This window comes from Mizuhopecten yessoensis, unplaced genomic scaffold (genome assembly GCF_002113885.1).
Source record: "Mizuhopecten yessoensis strain PY_sf001 unplaced genomic scaffold, ASM211388v2 scaffold10989_2, whole genome shotgun sequence".
Taxonomy (NCBI): domain Eukaryota; kingdom Metazoa; phylum Mollusca; class Bivalvia; order Pectinida; family Pectinidae; genus Mizuhopecten; species Mizuhopecten yessoensis.
The window spans coordinates 92,582-113,056 of record NW_018408823.1 but is presented as its reverse complement, the minus strand read 5'-3'; the positions used below and the strand labels follow the sequence as shown (position 1 = coordinate 113,056).

Genomic DNA, 20,475 nt, shown 5'->3' with positions numbered 1-20,475 from the left:
TTAGATGAAATTGTTTCAGGGCATTTATGTGAGAATATGATAGCACTGTCATCTGCATAGAGAAGTAATTTACATGAATTTTCAATACTTATTTCAATGTCATTGATATAAACCAAAAATAAAAGTATATAAGTATAATAAAAGATATTATTTTTAATATCGGTTAACCGTTGGACTTGTCTTAGTTTTTGTAGGTTATTATTTAACGCTTACGGTCCATCCACTGTCGATTTGAAATGTTTTAGTTAAAAATATTTTAACAGGAAAATACTAGGTAAAAAGCGATGCGTTTGATGTAAATCAAGTTGAAATTTAAATTAGCAATATATTATACGTTTTGTTATCTTTATTCGAATGTGTACTGATTCTCGAGTATTTATAAGGAAAAAATCTGAAAAATATTGATGTAGTGTTTACTTCATTAAATTATAGTCAATAAGCTGGCAATAAAAGGTACTTTTATTTGCATTGCTTTCTTTAAAAAATGCATTTTCAGTCTTGGAAAAAGAAAAGAAAAAGAGGGTCGATGATACACTGGAGTGACGATGTTACACTGGAGTGACGATGATACACTGGAGGGTCGATGATACACTGGAGGGTTGATGATACACTGAAGGGTCGATGATACACTGGAGTGACGTTGATACACTGGAGGGTGATGATACACCTGAGTGACGATGATACACTGGAGGGTCGTTGCTACACTGGAGGGTTGATGATACACTGGAGGTTTGATGATACACTGAAGGGTCGATGATACACTGATGGGATGATGATACACTGGAGGGTGGATGATACACTGAAGGGTGATGATACACTGGAGGGTTGATGATACACTGTAGGGTGATGATACACTGGATGGTCGATGATACACTGAAGGGTGATGATACACTGGATGGTCGATGAAACACTGATGGGATGATGATACACTGGAGGGTGGATGTTACACTGGAGGGTCGATGATACACTGGAGGGTCGATGATACACTGGAGGGTGGATGATACACTGGAGGGTCGATGATACACTGGATGGTTGATGATACACTGGAGGGTTGATGATACACTGGAGGTTTGATGATACACTGGAGGGTTGATGATACACTGAAGGGTCGATGATACACTGGATGGTTGATACACTGGAGGGTTGATGATACACTGGAGGGTTGATGATACACTGAAGGGTGGATGATACACTGATGGGATGATGATACACTGGATGGTTGATATACTGGAGGGTTGATGATACACTGGAGGTTTGATGATACACTGGAGGGTCGATGACACACTGGAGGGTGGATGATACACTGGAGGGTCGATGATACACTGGAGAGTGGATGATACACTGGAGGGTTGATGATACACTGGAGGGTGATGATACACTGGAGGGTCGATTATACACTGATGGGATGATGATACACTGGATGGTTGATATACTGGAGGGTTGATGATACACTGGAGGTTGATGATACACTGGAGGTTTGATGATACACTGGAGGGTGGATGATACACTGAAGGGTGGATGATACACTGGAGGGTGATGATACACTGGAGGTTTGATGATACACTGGAGGGTGATGATACACTGGAGGGTGGATGATACACTGGAGTGACGTTGATACACTGGAGGGTGATGATACACTTGAGTGACGATGATACACTGGAGGGTCGATGATACACTGAAGGGTTGATGGTACACTGATGGGATGATGATACACTGGAGGGTCGATGATACACTGGAGGGTTGATGATACACCAGAGGGTGGATGATACACTGGAGGGTGATGATACACTGGAGGGTGATGATACACTGGAGGGTCGATGATACACTGATGGGATGATGATACACTGGAGGGTTGATGATACACTGGAGGGTGATGATACACTGGAGGGTTGATGATACACTGGAGGGTCGATGATACACTGGAGGGTCGATGATACACTGCAGGATCGATGATACACTGGAGGTTCGATGATACACTGGAGGGTTGATGATACACTGGAGGGTGGATGATACACTGGAGGGTGATGATACACTGGAGGGTTGATGATACACTGGAGGTTTGATGATACACTGGAGGGTTGATGATACACTGAAGGGTGGATGGTACACTGATGGGATGATGATACACTGAAGGGGGGATGGTATACTGATGGGATGATGATACACTGGAGGGTGATGATACACTGAAGGGTGGATGGTACACTGGAGGGATGATGATACACTGGAGGTCGATGATACACTGGAGGGTCGATGATACACTGGAGGGTGGAGGGTACACTGGAGGGTTGATGGTACACTGAAGGGTGGATGGTACACTGGAGGGTGATGATACACTGAAGGGTGGATGGTACATTGGAGGGATGATGATACACTGGAGGTCGATGATACACTGAAGGGTCGATGATACACTGGAGGGGTGATGATACACTGGAGGATTGATGATACACTGGAGGGTTGATGATACACTGGAGGGTTGATGGTACACTGAAGGGTGGATGGTACACTGGAGGGTGATGATACACTGGAGGATTGATGATACACTGAAGGGTTGATGATACACTGAAGGGTCGATGATACACTGGAGGGTTGATGATACACTGGAGGGTCGATGATACACTGAAGGGTCGATGATACACTGGAGGTTTGATGATACACTGGAGGGTTGATGATACACTGAAGGGTGGATGGTACACTGATGGGATGATGATACACTGAAGGGTGGATGGTATACTGATGGGATGATGATACACTGGAGGGTGATGATTCACTGGAGGGTGATGATACACTGAAGGGTGGATGGTACACTGATGGGATGATGATACACTGGAGGGTGATGATACACTGGAGGTCGATGATACACTGGAGGGTCGATGATACACTGAAGGGTGGATGATACACTGGAGGGATGATGATACACTGGAGGGTGGATGGTACACTAGTGTTGCAATATTTCAAGACTGATTGATGCCTTTTTTAAGCTTTGACTGCGCGAGTGATTTGTATTGTTTACTTGTACAATGATGTAACGAAATTGTAAATTTCATACGTTATCAACACAGGGTGTTTTGCATGTTGAGAGTGTACACATACTATATAGAACATGATACTGGTAAGCCATAGATCTGTCCCCCTCTCCCGCTTAGGTCAGTAGTGGATCACAAATGATTTCACTTAGCAGTAAGCCGTACCTGTTGGTAATATTGTTACCAGTAAAAAATAAAGTAGGCAGCCAATGAAGAAGGGTCTTTAATATAATGAATAGTTTTGAAGTTTTAAAAATGTTACAAAAATACATTAGATTTCATGGCGGACATCTTGAATTATAAACCAACTTCAAAATATTTGACCGACAACTTCATAGGCACTACTTTTCGCATTAGAAGATATTGCATAAACAAATTTAATTTTTTGAAATTTGAATAAGAATATGTCTTTTTATCAAAGGAAGTGAAATTCGTTATAATAAAAATATACGAAATACATATAAAGAAATACTAATATACAAGAGGCCAAGAGGGCCGGTATCACTCACCTGGATCTTTATGCCAAGCAATAGTATAAATACTATGGGTTGGAGATCTCAGCCATATTAAAGATATGACCCAAGAATTAACTCCCTAGGGATTGAGTCTGACCCTAGGCAATTCTAATATATGACTATGTTTATCTCTTTATGCCTTTAAACGTATAGTAATTAGGAGGCACACTAGTCTAGTGGTAGGACGCTGGGCTCAAGACCAAAGGGTTGCAGGTTCGAGTCAAGGCACGGCTCTGTGTTGTATCTTTGAGCATGATACTTTACTCCGCTTGTTCCAGTCTACTCAGCTGTAAATGAGTATGTGGTTGGGAAGTGCTAGAATTGTTGAATGCTAGCTGTTAGCACCGAAATGGCAGCTCCGGCTGTATGCTCCCCAGGGAGTTGAGAAAGATATTTGATGTTTGCAAAGGCCCTATAACCACGGATAATATTTTGTGAACCGCTTTTAGACGACCTACGAACTAGGTTGTGATAAAGCGGTACATAAGAACCTCAAACTATTATTATTATATTATATATGGTTATCAGGTGGGGATCTCATAAGTTTCAAACTAATGATCCAGAAATTAAGTCCCTCGTGATTGTATATATGGTTATTGGGTGGGGATCTCATAAGTTTCTAAGTCCCTCGTGATTGTATATATGGTTATTGGGTGGGGATCTCATAAGTTTCTAAGTCCCTCGTGATTGTATATATGGTTATTGGGTGGGGATCTCATAAGTTTCTAAGTCCCTCGTGATTGTATATATGGTTATTGGGTGGGGATCTCATAAGTTTCTAAGTCCCTCGTGATTGTATATATGGTTATTGGGTGGGGATCTCATAAGTTTCTAAGTCCCTCGTGATTGTATATATGGTTATTGGGTGGGGATCTCATAAGTTTCTAAGTCCCTCGTGATTGTATATATGGTTATTGGGTGGGGATCTCATAAGTTTCTAAGTCCCTCGTGATTGTATATATGGTTATTGGGTGGGGATCTCATAAGTTTCTAAGTCCCTCATGATTGTATATATGGTTATAGGGTGGGGATCTCATAAGTTTCAAACTTATGCTCCAGAAATTAAGTCCCTCGTGATTGTATATATGGTTATAGGGTGGGTGGAGATCTCATAAGTTTCAAACTTATGATCCAGAAATTAAGTCCCTCGTGATTGTATATATGGTTATAGGGTGGGGATCTCATAAGTTTCAAAGTTATGACCCAAGCATTATGTCCTTAGGGGTGGACCCAGACCCAAGGGTCAATTCTAATATGACTGAGTTTATAGCTGTTCATGCCTATCAAATGTGTACAGTTATGTTTATGGGGTGGGGATTTCAATGGTTTCAAAGGTATAGCCCAGAAGTTAAGTCCCTAAGGGAAGGGCCAGACCCAAGGGCTAATAGAAATATCCTGATTGTGTCCGTTTTCTCATGTCAAGCAATGGTATATTTGGTTACGGGGTGGGGATCATCACTGTTTCAAAGTTAAGACCCAGAGACTAAGTCTTCAGGGGTGGGACCAGACCCCAGACCCAGAGACTAAGTCTTCAAGGGTGGGACCAGACCCCAGACCCATAGACTAAGTCTTTAAGGGTGGGACCAGACCCCAGACCCAGAGACTAAGTCTTCAAGGGAGGGACCAGACCCCAGACCCAGAGACTAAGTCTTCAAGGGTGGGACCAGACCCCAGACCCAGAGACTAAGTCTTCAAAGTGTGACCGTTTTTTTCTTGATGCTCGGCAATTGTAAAAATGGCCATAGGTTGTGGATCTGATAATGTCAAAGTTATAAATTATTTTTGGCCTCCACCTCAGCCCCTCCTTTTGTACAATTTTGAATCTAACCCACCTTCGAATGCTTCCAACCAAACATAGTTAATATCCATCACTTTGTTCCAGAGAAGAAGTCACTTAAATCAATATGGCCTTATTACCCATGTTTGCCCCTCAGCCCCTGGAGGGGTCAGCCCCTCCATTTGTACTATTTGAATCCCCACCACCTAGGGATGCTTCCGATCCATATGTTGATATTCTTCACTTCACTTTCTGGGAAGAAGTCGCTTGACCCTTTCACCACTGTAGACCATAATGGACTCATCCCCATAAATGCATGGTAGAGTCTACTAAAGTTACCTATAGGGGTGAAAGGGTTAAAGCAATATGGCCAAATAATCTCTTAATATTACCCATTTTTGGCCCTGCCCATCAGCCCCTGGAGGGGTCGGACCCTCCATTTGTACAATTTGTAATCCCCACCACCTAGATGCTTCTGGTCAAATTTGGTTAAATTCTAATCACCAGCTAAAGAGAAGAAGACTTTTAAAGAAATTGTTTACGGACAGACAGACGGATGGACGATGGATGCCGCATAAGCTCACCTGGTTAGCTAAACATAATGGTCCTGAAAAGCCCTAAATTTTAGGTACATGTATATATACAGATTACGTAGAATCCTAATTATCATTTCCACATATTTATTTGGTTAATATAACTGCAACCTTATCAAAGAATTACTTTTACTAATTGTACATATGAATCAAAACTCTATTTGAAAACAAAAATCAAATATTAACAAGAAATCCCAAAGAGATCTTGGCACCCACCATTGTACCATCTTCATTAGTTCTATGTCAGAGAGATCTTGGCGCCCACCATTGTACCATCTTCATTAGTTCTATGTCAGAGAGATCTTGGCGCCCACCATTGTACCATCTCCATTAGTTCTATGTCAGAGAGATCTTGGCGCCCACCATTGTACCATCTCCATTAGTTCTATGTCAGAGAGATCTTGGCGCCCACCATTGTACCATCTCCATTAGTTCTATGTCAGAGAGATCTTGGCGCCCACCATTGTACCATCCTCATTAGTTCTATGTCAGCACGATCTTTTCTCTTCTTTTCTCTTATCTGTTTGATTGAGTCATGTAAACAATTAATATTTGACCTAGTGCATGACTCGTTGTATAAAACGTCTGGACTGTGGTCCAAGCAGTTGATATAACTGGCTCTAAAATTCCTTACTGCTTGTTATCCAAACCATGTCTTGTCTCTTAACTAATCAAAGCTTTAAATAAGAAGTTGAAATGTGACAGAGACTGTATTGTGAACCAATGACCACTCCTCTTGTATACCCTGTCTCCGGCTCACATACACACCTGCATGCTTACACAACACACAGGAGGTACGTCCTTAAATGACCTTATCTGTTAACTCATTCACCCCTGCAGACACATTTGAACTCTTCCAATTGAAAGGTTGATATAGTGCATTATGGAATTTCAGGGGTGAATGAGTTAATAGGTCATTAAACAAAATAAAACCAAACCAATTCATCTCTCTTAGGATTTATTTTTACTTGCACACAGATATAGCAATACTGCAACAAGTATTATTTACAAGCTACAGACATAAGTAAAAATACATACACACCATATCATAGTACCACAGTTAACTTTTAACACTACACTTAGGGAGATCATTTTTACTTGACTGTTACTTTAAGTACAGTATTGCTGACTGAAACGATGAAACGGATCTCGGTTACAACTTTTACTTTAGGAAATAATCAGACAGAAGATTCAACTTAATACAAAGTTATTTAAAGATATAGATTTACATATACTCTACCTAAAGATATAGATTTACATATACTCTACCTAAAGATAGATATACATAGATTTATTACATACTTACTAATAAATACGGCTTTTTGTATATGCGATAGGACACAATTGATCTAACCCATATACAGCCCTCGCTGTATCACACCCCAAAACCCGTATCAGCCCTCTCCGTATCACACCCCAAAACCTGTATCAGCCCTCTCCATATCACACCCCAAAACCCGTATCAGCCCGCAAAACCCATATCACACCCCTTGTTTTTCAATATTTCAAAAGAAAAATAGATCATAAGATAGTAGCTTTTTTAGTAAGTATATAATAAACAGAATAAAACATGCCTTTTTCCATTTCACACCTAGTATCAACCGTCGGTCCTTCGGCCCTCGGGCTGATATAGCAGTCTGGGGTTGATACTGGGTGTGATATGGAAAAAGGCATGTATTATTCTCTATTTACATATTCTCTAGGTTATAAAAGATGCTGTTTCTGCACTTACTAGTATAACCATGGCCAGGTTATAATATATGTTTTTTCTGCATTAACTAGTATAACCATGGGCAGGTTAAAATAGATGCTGTTTCTGCATTAACTAGTATAACCATGGCCAGGTTAAAATAGATGCTGTTTCTGCATTAGCTAGTATAACCAGGTTAAAATAGATGCTGTTTCTGCATTAACTAGTATAACAAGGTTATAATAGATGCTGTTTCTGCACTAACTATTATAACCAGGTTATAATAGATGATATTTCTGCACTTACTAGTATAACCAGGTTATAATATATGCTGTTTCTGCACTTACTAGCATAACCAGGTTATAATAGATGTTATTTCTGCACTTACTAGTATAACCAGGTTATAATAGATGCTGTTTCTGCACTTACAAATATAACCAGGTTATAATAGATGTTATTTCTGCAATTACAAGTATAACCAGGTTATAATATATGTTGTTTCTGCAATTACATGTATAACCAGGTTATAATAGATGTTATTTCTGCAATTACTAGTATAACCAGGTCATAATAGATGTTATTTCTGCAATTACAAGTATAACCAGGTTATAATAGATGTTATTTCTGCAATTACAAGTATAACCAGGTTATAATAGATGTTATTTCTGCACTTACTAGTATAACCAGGTTATAATAGATGCTGTTTCTGCACTAACTGGGTTACCATCGAGGCTGTTTCTGCTCCAACTAGTCTGACGTGGTTACAGTAAATGTTGTTTATGCTCCAAATACATGTAGTATATCGGAGCTACAATGGAGGTTGCAGCTGTACCAGCTAGTGTAACAACGTAACAGTTAATGGATTAATGTATGACATAGATTTAGATGCTCAATACAGTGAAAGACATGTAGTTCTAATTATTCGATACAACAAATTTACATACAACATATAGGGTTAGGGATATAGATCTAGACGCTTGTTACACAGAGGATCCCTAATGGGTGATGGTTTGTTATCATGTTAATCTAACTTAGTTAATTTTCAAAGAATATAAAAACATGAGGTTTACAAAGTGTCTTCTAAAATAAAAAAGATACTTCCGAGAGTTAGATAAACAAGTTAACCAACCATCACAAGTTTGTTGACGTTTTTCTCCCACACCGTTTAGATATCATATCTAGGAACATGTTACTCTGATCAGGGAAACCACCAACATGAACTATGACGTCACAATGGAAGAGGACGTCGCAAAGTGTTGTCTCTTGACGTCATGATTAGAAGATTGACCAATGAAATAACGTTCAGGGTGTTACTCACTAGTGGGTCACCAAGAGTGTCTACATATTAACTCCTACCAGGTTTATCCAATGAGTCGGGAGTCAGGACACCTTAAGTGGTAGTGAGAGACAATACAATCAATTTACACAGGACATGTAGATCTAGATTCTCCATACAATCAATTTACACAGGACAGGTAGATCTAGATTCTCCATACAATCAATTTACACAGGACACATAGATCTAGATGCTCGAACTGAGTAAGGTACTATAATTTAGACACTGCACTTGTTTTGTTTATCCCCGGTAGTGGTTCTTGTGTGAACCCTTAGACTAGAGGCATCGCTAAATGCCTTACCACAGACGTCACACCTGTACGGTCTGTCTCCGGTATGTATCCTGATATGTGTTCGTAGGTTAGTCGCCTGACTAAACCCCTTACCACACACATTACACTTGCATGGTTTCTCTCCTGTATGGGTCCTTTTATGTATATTCAGCCGTGATGCCTCACTGAATGCTTTGGTACAGACATCACACTTGAACGGTCTCTCTCCGGTATGTATCCTGGTATGTGTACGGAGATTAGCCGCCTGACTAAAGCCCTTACCACACACATCACATGTGTGAGGTTTCTCTCCCGTGTGGGTCATCAGGTGCTCTCTCACGTGTGAGGCCACATTGAAACCCTTACCACAGACACCACACTTAAATGGTTTCTCTCCTTTGTGCTTTCGGACATGTACCTGTAGACCATATGCTTTGATAAACCCTTTCCCACAGACGTCACAGCTGTGTCGTTTCTCCCCTGTATGTGTCATTAGGTGTTCCCGTACTTGGCATGCCTCCTTGAACTCCTTATCACACACGTCACACTTGTATGGCTTTTCCCCTGTATGTATTTTTGTATGCCTCCGTAGTTTCGATGAGAAACTGAACTCCTTATCACACACGTCACACTTGTATGGCTTTTCCCCTGTATGTATTTTTGTATGCCTCCGTAGTTTCGATAAGAAACTAAAGTCTTTATCACAGACATCACACGTGTACATGTTTGGTTCCTGGCCTGTATGTGTCATTTTCCGGCTTCTTCCTTCTCATCATCACTATGACAACATCAGAATATCATCTGAAACATCAAGAAACCAACAAAGTGAGCTTACGAAGACAATAACTTCAGAAATTAACTCATGTGTGATCCCTTTCTGTTAGTGGTGTTCCGATTAACCCTTTCACCACTGTAGACCATAATGGACTCACCCAGACAAATGTATGGTAGAGTCTACTAAAGTTATCTAGGGGTGAAAGGGTTCATCGACTAAATCGAGCATCGGTCAGTTAGGCTAACAAACTGATTAATTGAGTACAAAATCCATGATCGATTTTAGTCGGGATGCTAATGTGTAGATATTGTGGAGTTTTCAGCAGACATTTTTCCCAGCTACTTTGTAAAATTGATGGCATCATCACTGCATGACTTACTTTTAGCTCATGGCTGCTAGTTAGGACTATATATTACAGATTCAGTGTTTGAAGAGAGGTATTTCTTATATCATAATTACATGGTATCACTTTTTTATTTGCCTAAGTGACTCGCAACAACAGCATGGAGGATTCCACTATGTATTTCTATAAACGATTATTAATCGATCATCGGTTGGTTAATGGTAACCAATGATCGATCATAAAATTTAAACCAATTTCCCAACACTTCTTTTGATGTTTTTTGTCTAAAAGGTACCCAGGCTTTTCACTTAATTCTATTACCTCTAGCATGCCAAAATTTTAAAATGAAAAAGGTGTATTATACGGCCGTCATAAAATATTGGAGAACCTACCATACATATCTCAGTACACTTGCATATTGTATCTTATTGTAATACAGAAATTAAATTTCGTTGGATCACAATATTTTTCAAAAGTTTACTTTTATGTATCTGCTAGGTGTTTTAACTTTGAAAATTACTTCACAATCTGACAGATTTGCCGATTATAAACCATTAACAGGCTATTACGAACTGCCTAATGTATAGAGTATCTTTAATGGGTTTTCCCATTACCATTACCAGGTAAATACCATATATACCGTAATTCACAAGAATGGCAGAAAATTCGCACTCGTGAAAATATTTGTATATATTTTGCCACATGGGTGAAATATATATGGTGGAGCGGAATTGGACTGGGTCGATCATCGGCGACCAGATAACTCAATTGGTAGAGCATCCGTCTAGAGTTCGGAGGGTTACAGGTTTGAATCCCGGTCTTGCAATGCATTTTTCCTCGCTGTTACAATGGTATTAAACAGACATTTTTTTTAAATTTTCTATTCATTACATTTTTTTTTTATTTAAGTAACAAAAGTCAAATATTGCTGCACTGAAAAAGTGTGGGAATTAGTATGGAAATAATCGACACCATGGGCCAGTTGTTGAAAAGGTGATCAGCTTAATCACTAGTTAACGACATTTTTCAACCTTTAATAATTTCGTCAATATACCAGGTATAATCTCACAATTTTGCATATAAATTCACTCTACTTAATATTTAATATCTGGAAAGTTGTAGCTAATTCAATGGTTTTTGAAAGACACAATTTTTTGCAGCCGGTTTCCTGAAGTACAGAAAAATGGACACATGTGACTCATTGATAAAAAACAACTGAATCATTGCCTGGATTGCTTTGAAATACTTTAATATTGAGAGAACACACTGTTCTGTCAATAATAAACATACAATATTCATCATTCTAATATTAAACATTAGAATATGCGGAAATTGTGATACTGTCTCCCTTCATTGGATTTTCAACTCGGGATGTACTTCCTATTTCCGTTTATCTATACACTCCTATGACGTTAATCTGCCATCTCAATTCTACACAGTGAACAGAACGTCTTGTTCTGATTGGACGTTGATACTAACAGGGATTCCTAGTTTGAAGTTATTACATTTTGTATATCTTCACTGTATTCAAGATATACATCATAAGCTTATATCAAACGACTAATTCCTGATACTTAACTGGTGAACATGAAAGCTTACATCAAACGACTAATTCCTGATATTTTACTGGTGAACATGAAAGCTTGCATCAAACGACTAATTCCTGATATTTACTGGTGAACATGAAAGCTGGTGGTAATAAAACTATCCTTTTATAACAATTATAAACAATGATGACCATGTGGTAGATTAGCCTTTGGCCTTATTTATATTGATTATTTCAACTCATATCAAATACCTGTGCTTGTTTGCCCTGATGAGAGTGTGCAGGGCGTCCCAATGTGGTCATGTTTTGGTTTATGGCTTGTTTGCCCTGATGAGAGTGTGCAGGGCGTTCCAATGTGATCATGTTTTGGTTTATGGCCTGTTTGCCCTGATGAAAGTGTGCAGGGTGTCCTAATGTGGTCATGTTTTGGTTTATGGCCTGTTTGCCCTGATGAAAGTGTGCAGGGTGTCCTAATGTGGTCATGTTTTGGTTTATGGCCTGTTTGCCCTGATGAAAGTGTGCAGGGTGTCCTAATGTGGTCATGTTTTGGTTTATGGCCTGTTTGCCCTGATGAGAGTGTGCAGGGCGTCCTAATGTGGTCATGTTTTGGTTTATGGCCTGTTTGCCCTGATGAAAGTGTGCAGGGTGTCCTAATGTGGTCATGTTTTGGTTTATGGCCTGTTTGCCCTGATGAAAGTGTGCAGGGCGTCCTAATGTGGTCATGTTTTGGTTTATGGCCTGTTTGCCCTGATGAGAGTGTGCAGGGCGTCCTAATGTGGTCATGTTTTGGTTTATGGCCTGTTTGCCCTGATGAGAGTGTGCAGGGCGTCCTAATGTGGTCATGTTTTGGTTTATGGCCTGTTTGCCCTGATGAGAGTGTGCAGGGCGTCCTAATGTGGTCATGTTTTGGTTTATGGCCTGTTTGCCCTGATGAGAGTGTGCAGGGCGTCCTAATGTGGTCATGTTTTGGTTTATGGCCTGTTTGCCCTGATGAGAGTGTGCAGGGCGTCCTAATGTGGTCATGTTTTGGTTTATGGCCTGTTTGCCCTGATGAGAGTGTGCAGGGTGTCCTAATGTGGTCATGTTTTGGTTTATGGCCTGTTTGCCCTGATGAGAGTGTGCAGGGCGTCCTAATGTGGTCATGTTTTGGTTTATGGCCTGTTTGCCCTGATGAGAGTGTGCAGGGTGTCCTAATGTGGTCATGTTTTGGTTTATGGCCTGTTTGCCCTGATGAGAGTGTGCAGGGCGTCCTAATGTGGTCATGTTTTGGTTTATGGCCTGTTTGCCCTGATGAAAGTGTGCAGGGTGTCCTAATGTGGTCATGTTTTGGTTTATGGCCTGTTTGCCCTGATGAAAGTGTGCAGGGTGTCCTAATGTGGTCATGTTTTGGTTTATGGCCTGTTTGCCCTGATGAAAGTGTGCAGGGTGTCCTAATGTGGTCATGTTTTGGTTTATGGCCTGTTTGCCCTGATGAAAGTGTGCAGGGTGTCCTAATGTGGTCATGTTTTGGTTTATGGCCTGTTTGCCCTGATGAAAGTGTGCAGGGTGTCCTAATGTGGTCATGTTTTGGTTTATGGCCTGTTTGCCCTGATGAGAGTGTGCAGGGTGTCCTAATGTGGTCATGTTTTGGTTTATGGCCTGTTTGCCCTGATGAGAGTATGCAGGGTGTCCTAATGTGGTCATGTTTTGGTTTATGGCCTGTTTGGCCTGATGAAAGTGTGCAGAGCCACCTAATGTGGTCATGTTTTGGTTTATGGCCTGTTTGCCCTGATGAGAGTGTGCAGGGGGTCCTAATGTGGTCATGTTTTGGTTTATGGCCTGTTTGGCCTGATGAAAGTGTGCAAAGCCACCTAATGTGGTCATGTTTTGGTTTATGGCCTGTTTGACCTGATGAGAGTGTGCAGGGCGTCCTAATGTGGTCATGTTTTGGTTCATGGCCTGTTTGCCCTGATGAGAGTGTGCAGGGCGTCCTAATGTGGTCATGTTTTGGTTCATGGCCTGTTTGCCCTGATGAGAGTGTGCAGGGGGTCCTAATGTGGTCATGTTTTGGTTTATGTTTACTGATTAGCTGAAAAGCTTAGAGTCAATAAATGAATTTGAATACATTGTGGGAGGAAACCGGAGATCCCAGAGAAAGCCCACGGGGTTGGGCAGGTGGCCCAATACTTTTTCACATCAGATTGGGGAGTTGAATCCTGCTATCCACTTATAATGCCATCCAACCACCAGGCTATTAATTATGGAGGGAATCAGCTCAAATTTTTTAACTGATGGTGTGTTTAACATAAAAAGTTAATCTGTGTGATCCGTATGATATAATGATTCTGTTTGATAACATTTTAATAAGACTATATTTTTTTTCAGATTGAGCACCTTTTTCCTACGACAATATATCAGAATACATAAAACAATGAATACATTCTGTGTTGAATTATATGGTTCATGGTTCATGGTGGTCGATGTCTTCGTAAGCATAATACATTGCTTCTGTTGACACTTCTTCATAATTGTTCACATATTTACAGGTTGCGCAGAGGACGCGTATACAACTTATATTACATATTAGTAGCACGATGGTAAAACTTGATTGGATGGTTGACCCAATGTTTGTTGAGTCTAGATTTAAAAACATTTAAGGTTGGGGAACCTACCACAATTGTGGGGAGTTGATTCCAAATATTTACAATTCTATTTTTAAAAGCATGTCCCCTAATGTTGGTCTTATACCGATTTGTTTCAGGTGTTTTTAGTTTCCCTCGTATTGAAGTTGTCGAAGGCAGGGATGATTTGTTGGTTGGTTATATCTATGGTGTTTATCAGCTTATAGATTTCTACCATGTCAGATCTTAGTCTTCTATATTGAAGTGATGGTAGTCCTAGCCGACGAATACGCTCAGGGTACGAGAGATCTATATCATGGTGAACTCCAGGCACATTGTGACACTCCTAGTGTATTGATTCCATTCATTACTTATCACTAAACTTATTTTATTCTGTATTATTTTCAATACCAATATCTGCTAACTAGCAATAAATTAAAGATATCTATTTGGTGACAAGTCTGTATTTGAGAAATTAGGTTGTACATTTTAGGGTTGTTTTCACATATTGACATGTGACAGCCCACCCTATTCATTGTTAGTTAGCACATACAGTACAAGTGTCCTTTTTTCTGACAAAATGGCATGCCTATTAGTAGTACTAATATTAATACCCAGCCTCCTCTGGTCGTCAGAAAGCTACATTATCGCAGCTGGCCTATTACATGTGCTGACTGAGCTTCTGATGGATAAATGATTTTTGAGGCAGGGGAGGTCAGGTATTAATACACATATATATATATACTGACAGGGGAGGCCGGGTATTAAAATTAGTACTACACATATATATATATATACTGACAGGGGAGGTCGGGTATTAATATTAGAAATACACATATATATATATACTGACAGGGGAGACCGGGTATTAATATTACACACATATATATATATACTGGCAAGGGGAGGCCGGGTATTAATATACATATATATATATATACTGACAGGGGAGACCGGGTATTAATATTACACATATATATATATACTGACAGGGGAGGCCGGGCATTAATATTACACACATATATATATACTGACAGGTGTTTATCTAAACCTCTAAAAGTATATAACTGTCATGACTGACAGGAGGCACCGAGCCAGGAGAATTCCTAGAAATTCTCACCTCATCTCGTACTAGACTGGAACACATTACCAACCGCATTGTTAATGCATCCACTATCAACTCCTTTAAAACATCTCCTTCCAGGCACACCTATAAAATTGAAGATGCAGAGTAATTAGTTACTTCAACAGACTTAACATAATAATTCACCACTTCTCTTCTTTTCCCCCTTTTCTGAACAAGCTGTATAAAGTTAGGGGTTCCCCACTCACTGCCCAGACTTCTCTCGGATTCTCCTCAAAATAAACGTTCCCTCTCTTAACTTTACTCGGTACTCCACTTTAGTGCTGGCGGACCGAACGACCGTTCAGTCTTGTCGGTCCGGGGATTGTCCCAATCACTTGCTTCTGCTAGTACAAACCCAAACCTGTTGATCCTTCCCCCTTCCTTCAATCTGTTACCTTATCCTCTGAATAACTAAGCGAATAATTACCGGTGTTAAGTATTATGTAATATGTATATAATATATATATATACAGGTCCAGTACACTCTGCCGGTTGAGCTATAAAGCTGTAAAAACCTTTAATAGCTCTATTGACCTATCTGAAATAGGTCTTTGGAGCTATTTTCATGCGATTTTCTTTTTTAGGGAAAATGAAACAAAGTCGCTTTTAAAAGAAACTTTTATCATTAGGTTGATAACAAAAGACATTAAATATAAGTATTCTTTTTAAAAAATAATGATACAAAAAAATCTAAAAGTTAATATTTATGAAAAATAAAAATAAACATCTAAATGCATTGAGGATAAGCTTTTTGTAGTCAACATTACCATAAACCTTGTTGTTTTATGCGACTTTGCTTTAATTTAATGAAAATTGAAATCTGAGAAATTATAGCTTAATACAGCTTTAATTTATAAGTGAAAATAGCTATATAGCTCAATCGTCAGAGTGTATACTGGACCTGATATATATATATATATATATATAGTGTGTCATTTATGCTGCATAAACCCAATTTCGTGACAACATCTTCAACTAGTTGAAAGTGGTCACTATATGGTAGAACTAGTGGAATAAAACACTTCACACACACCATAAAGTCTCCATGACACACAGTACTGATACAGATCATGTACATATCGCACCGGTACATGTGCCCGGTGTTGTTGTCAGGGGTGCGAGAGACAATCATTTTTTTTTTACATCTTTTAGCAATCGGATGATAAGATCATAGTGATTCTATAGAAGATATATGACTTACAATACCTGATTGTATTAAGTTTTCGTAAATCTGAACCGAGACGAATATGAAAACAGTAAATACAGAATTCTGGTAAGCCAGAGCGTCAGGGCGCAGCCATTTTTAATCGTTGTCGTTACAGCGCTTATATTGAGCTGGGGATGTACTAAAACCAGGATTATTATTTCCTCCAAAAATTAAGAGTTACAGAAAATATCGAACAATACACGTACAATTCGAACACTATTGAAAGAGAAGAAAATGCATTCACGCTCATGGTCACACCCTTACATAGTGACACACACATGGACAGACACACACATAAAAGAATAATAATAGTACCCGCATTATACCATAAAGTACTATAAACACAACGCAATGATATAATAGGTACTATTACAGTCATTATACGGTGATAATTATGATGATAGACAGTATAACACTCATCATACATTAAATCACACATTGATATAATAGACATCTTCACACTCCTCATACTATATTATCATATAATAGTATAGACAGCAATACACTTCTCGTACTAAGCAATCATACAACATTGTAATAAACAGTATTACAAACATTACACAATAAATTATACAGCATTATTATACTGGTACATAAGTCTTGCAAAACAATCATACATTGATCATGAGTAGAACCCGTTGCACGAAGTCATACAATATAATCATACAGTGGTGTGAAATACACAATATTACACGCCGTATATGATACAATCATACAATATTATAATTAATTTAAACAAACAGATCAACCATGCAATGATTTCAGTTGTAGTAATACACATCACAAGAGTAATTAATTCATACATTACAAACAATATTAAGAACGGTAGTAAGTTGCATTAATCATGCAGCCCAATTGTGCAATGGTATAACAGGAAAGACGTTGGAAATGCTTGTCCACTGATATGAATACGAAAAATATGTATTTCTTAAAAAAAAATGTTAAGTAACAAGAAATGATAGTGTTCCTTAAGTTGGAATGTCAGAAATGGCACACAGTGTACAACTTTTAAGTATGATGTCAGTGGCAGACCCAGGGGTGTTGCCCTAGGTGCCCGGGCAACACCCTTTTTTCTGTGTCCAAAAATAATCTGGACCAAGGTTTTTGAAGATTTTCCTCTATTTCATATGTGATGTCCTTCTAATATCAACCATCCCTTGAACTATGATTTTCTATGGCTTCCCCTTGTCAGCAGTTTGATTATCTATATGCCTAAGGGTGTTGCCCAAACAAAGAGTCCACTGTGACAATGACAATTGTTTTATTCTCATAAAAAATACAGTGTAGAGAATACATATATACAAATGGGTGGCAATAATACATGGTGGAACAGGACGGACATTAGTATTGTAAATTAATTATGTCATTAATATTGGTAATAAATTTAGCCAATGATGTCAATTCATGTTGTGTTACATAATTGAATAATGTATGATATTTAAATGTGTTTGGTCTTTCATAATGACATCTGGACATATGTTTTCGCCTACTACTGAGAATTGGTTGATGTGTACATGTAAACAGATAATGAAATTCGTCGCCAATTTCTCTTAAATAACATAAACTACATAATATATTTTTCACGTGGTATATTGAACCACCTACCACTTTCAATTGGTAACTTAGTATTACATGTTCTAAACTTACAATACGCTTTGGCTAGTTTCGGAGGGAGTTCTAGTAAGTACTTTTCTAAACAAAGTTTGTACTTATATATTGTATAATTGGTTCCTTTCGGAGAAGTATACATTTCATTTCTCCAGTTTGATATAAATTTTCCTTTTAGTTTATAAAATATGGTACTTTTTAGCCCACATATACTTTGAAACTCTTGACAATTAAATATATGTTTCATGATGATTCATAATTTGATGAAATTGCTAACAGTTTATTACTTAATTTATTCTGGTTGTTTTTTGTCAATTTAGTCCAAAATCTGACCACTCTTACTTTGACATTAATATCTAGCGGGACCTTCCAAGATCTCCGTATATCATAAAGTTCGGTGTAGACGTTTTAACATTAAGTATGTGTTTGCAAAATTTTAAATGTAAACGTTCGATAAGTTTATAGTTACAGAACCCCCAAATTTCACATCCGTATAGAACAATAGGTTTGATGGCTTTGTCAAATATATCAAGATGACAATCTATTGACAAATTATGATCCCTACATTTGGAAATAGCACCATACATTGCTTTTAAACCTTTACCATACAGTTGTTTAATATTAAACTGTGTCAAACCAGTTTTAGCAAAATAAACCCCAAGATATTTAAAATCCTTAGCTATTCCTATAACAGTACGTACCGTTCGTTGTATGTAAAATTAAGGCCATCATGAATTCTTTTTCTACCAAATACCATGATTTTAGTTTTGCTGATATTGACTTTAAGACTTTAAGATGCCATATATAGCTACTTATACTCTAAACAATAGGGGGTAATTAATCCTCCATTGTCTATATATTAGTAAGGTCTCCAGTCAGGTCAGTGGTCAAGGCGGACTGACTCTACCTAATCTTATTGTTCTAATGTCACGGTGTGGTGATCATACCATCTATTGGAATTAGGTATATAGGTAAAGTGTTATTTCAAAGGTAGAGTCTATTTCATGATAGATATACCTGTATTTTCACCTGTGGTTTCAAGTACAGATGGTCACCAGGAGTGATTTATTATACCAATTAAAACGTATCAATTTCAAAGGCAATAAAGCACCCTCCTTAGCATCACTTCATCAGGTGATTAATAACCAATATTAGCATAGAAGCCTATAGCGTGTACATCGTTCTCATTAGGTGTTGCCCCTGTACGTACATACATTGTATGTATTGCATGTACTATTTCACAATAAAAGACCGACAGTTAAATCATAAGTCATATTTATGACAAAATAAATTAATATTAAACTACCAAAATGATCGCCTATAAACACTACATGTACGTGTAGATTCGCGCGCATTATCAGCTGAATCTACAGAAAAGCCCCCCCCNCACATCAACATTTTAACCAAAAATCTACATTTTTACCACTTTTCTAAATGAACTTGTTAACACTCGCTCCGCTCGGTCTTCATAAAATATAAATACTCAACGTTATAAAATATAACCTGGAATAATACCGCAAATTTATGAAACTATTCTACACCTCACTCGATCTGTCTGTCGATGAAAATAATGTCCGATACATTCTTGCTTTCTACGCTCGGCAGTGCTTGAAATAGTTTAGTATTACGTCTTCAGAAGAAGAAGAAAATTCTCGCTCCGCTCAGCGGTGAAAACTTTTAATGTCACAATCTCATCAAAGAAGTTCTATATATTTTTGGTGCCAGAAAGTAATATACATGAAGAACCGACATGACAATTATGATGTATTAGTTTTAAATAAGAGCAAAAATCTGTCAGCACCAACAATTAATTCCTGGGTTTCCCCCTGGATGTATGGTAGACAGTGTATAACTTTAGTATGATGTATGATACAGTGTACAAATTTAGTATGATGTATGATACAGTGTACAACTTTAGTATGATGTATGGTACACAGTGTATAACTTAAGTATGATGTATGGTACAGTGTATAACTTTAGTATGATGTATGATACACAGTGTATAACTTTAGTATGATGTATGGTACACAGTGTATAACTTAAGTATGATGTATGGTACAGTGTA

The 20,475-nt window shown here is 38.4% G+C and overlaps 2 protein-coding genes across 3 annotated transcripts; both read right to left on the bottom strand.

Moving 5' to 3' along the window:
• Positions 1–548: 548 nt before the first annotated feature.
• Positions 549–3,314, bottom strand: LOC110464470 (proline-rich extensin-like protein EPR1). The gene is made up of 2 exons (XM_021519707.1): positions 3,294–3,314; positions 549–2,711 (listed from the first exon to the last, which is right to left on the bottom strand). The coding sequence occupies exons 1-2, from the start codon at positions 3,312–3,314 to the stop codon at positions 549–551; spliced, it is 2,184 nt and encodes a 727-aa protein (XP_021375382.1).
• Positions 3,315–7,426: 4,112 nt separating this feature from the next.
• LOC110464469 (zinc finger protein 239-like) lies at positions 7,427–16,893 on the bottom strand. Of its 2 annotated transcripts, none has more exons than XM_021519705.1 (3): positions 16,797–16,893; positions 15,590–15,679; positions 7,427–10,006 (listed from the first exon to the last, which is right to left on the bottom strand). In XM_021519705.1, exon 3 carries the CDS (start codon positions 9,954–9,956, stop codon positions 9,153–9,155), a length of 804 nt encoding a protein of 267 aa, XP_021375380.1. In that variant the 5' UTR covers positions 9,957–10,006; positions 15,590–15,679; positions 16,797–16,893; the 3' UTR covers positions 7,427–9,152. The 2 variants fall into 2 exon arrangements, with proteins under 2 accessions (XP_021375380.1, XP_021375379.1); XM_021519704.1 differs by having other exon boundaries at positions 16,802–16,893.
• Between the last annotated feature and the right edge of the window lie 3,582 nt (positions 16,894–20,475).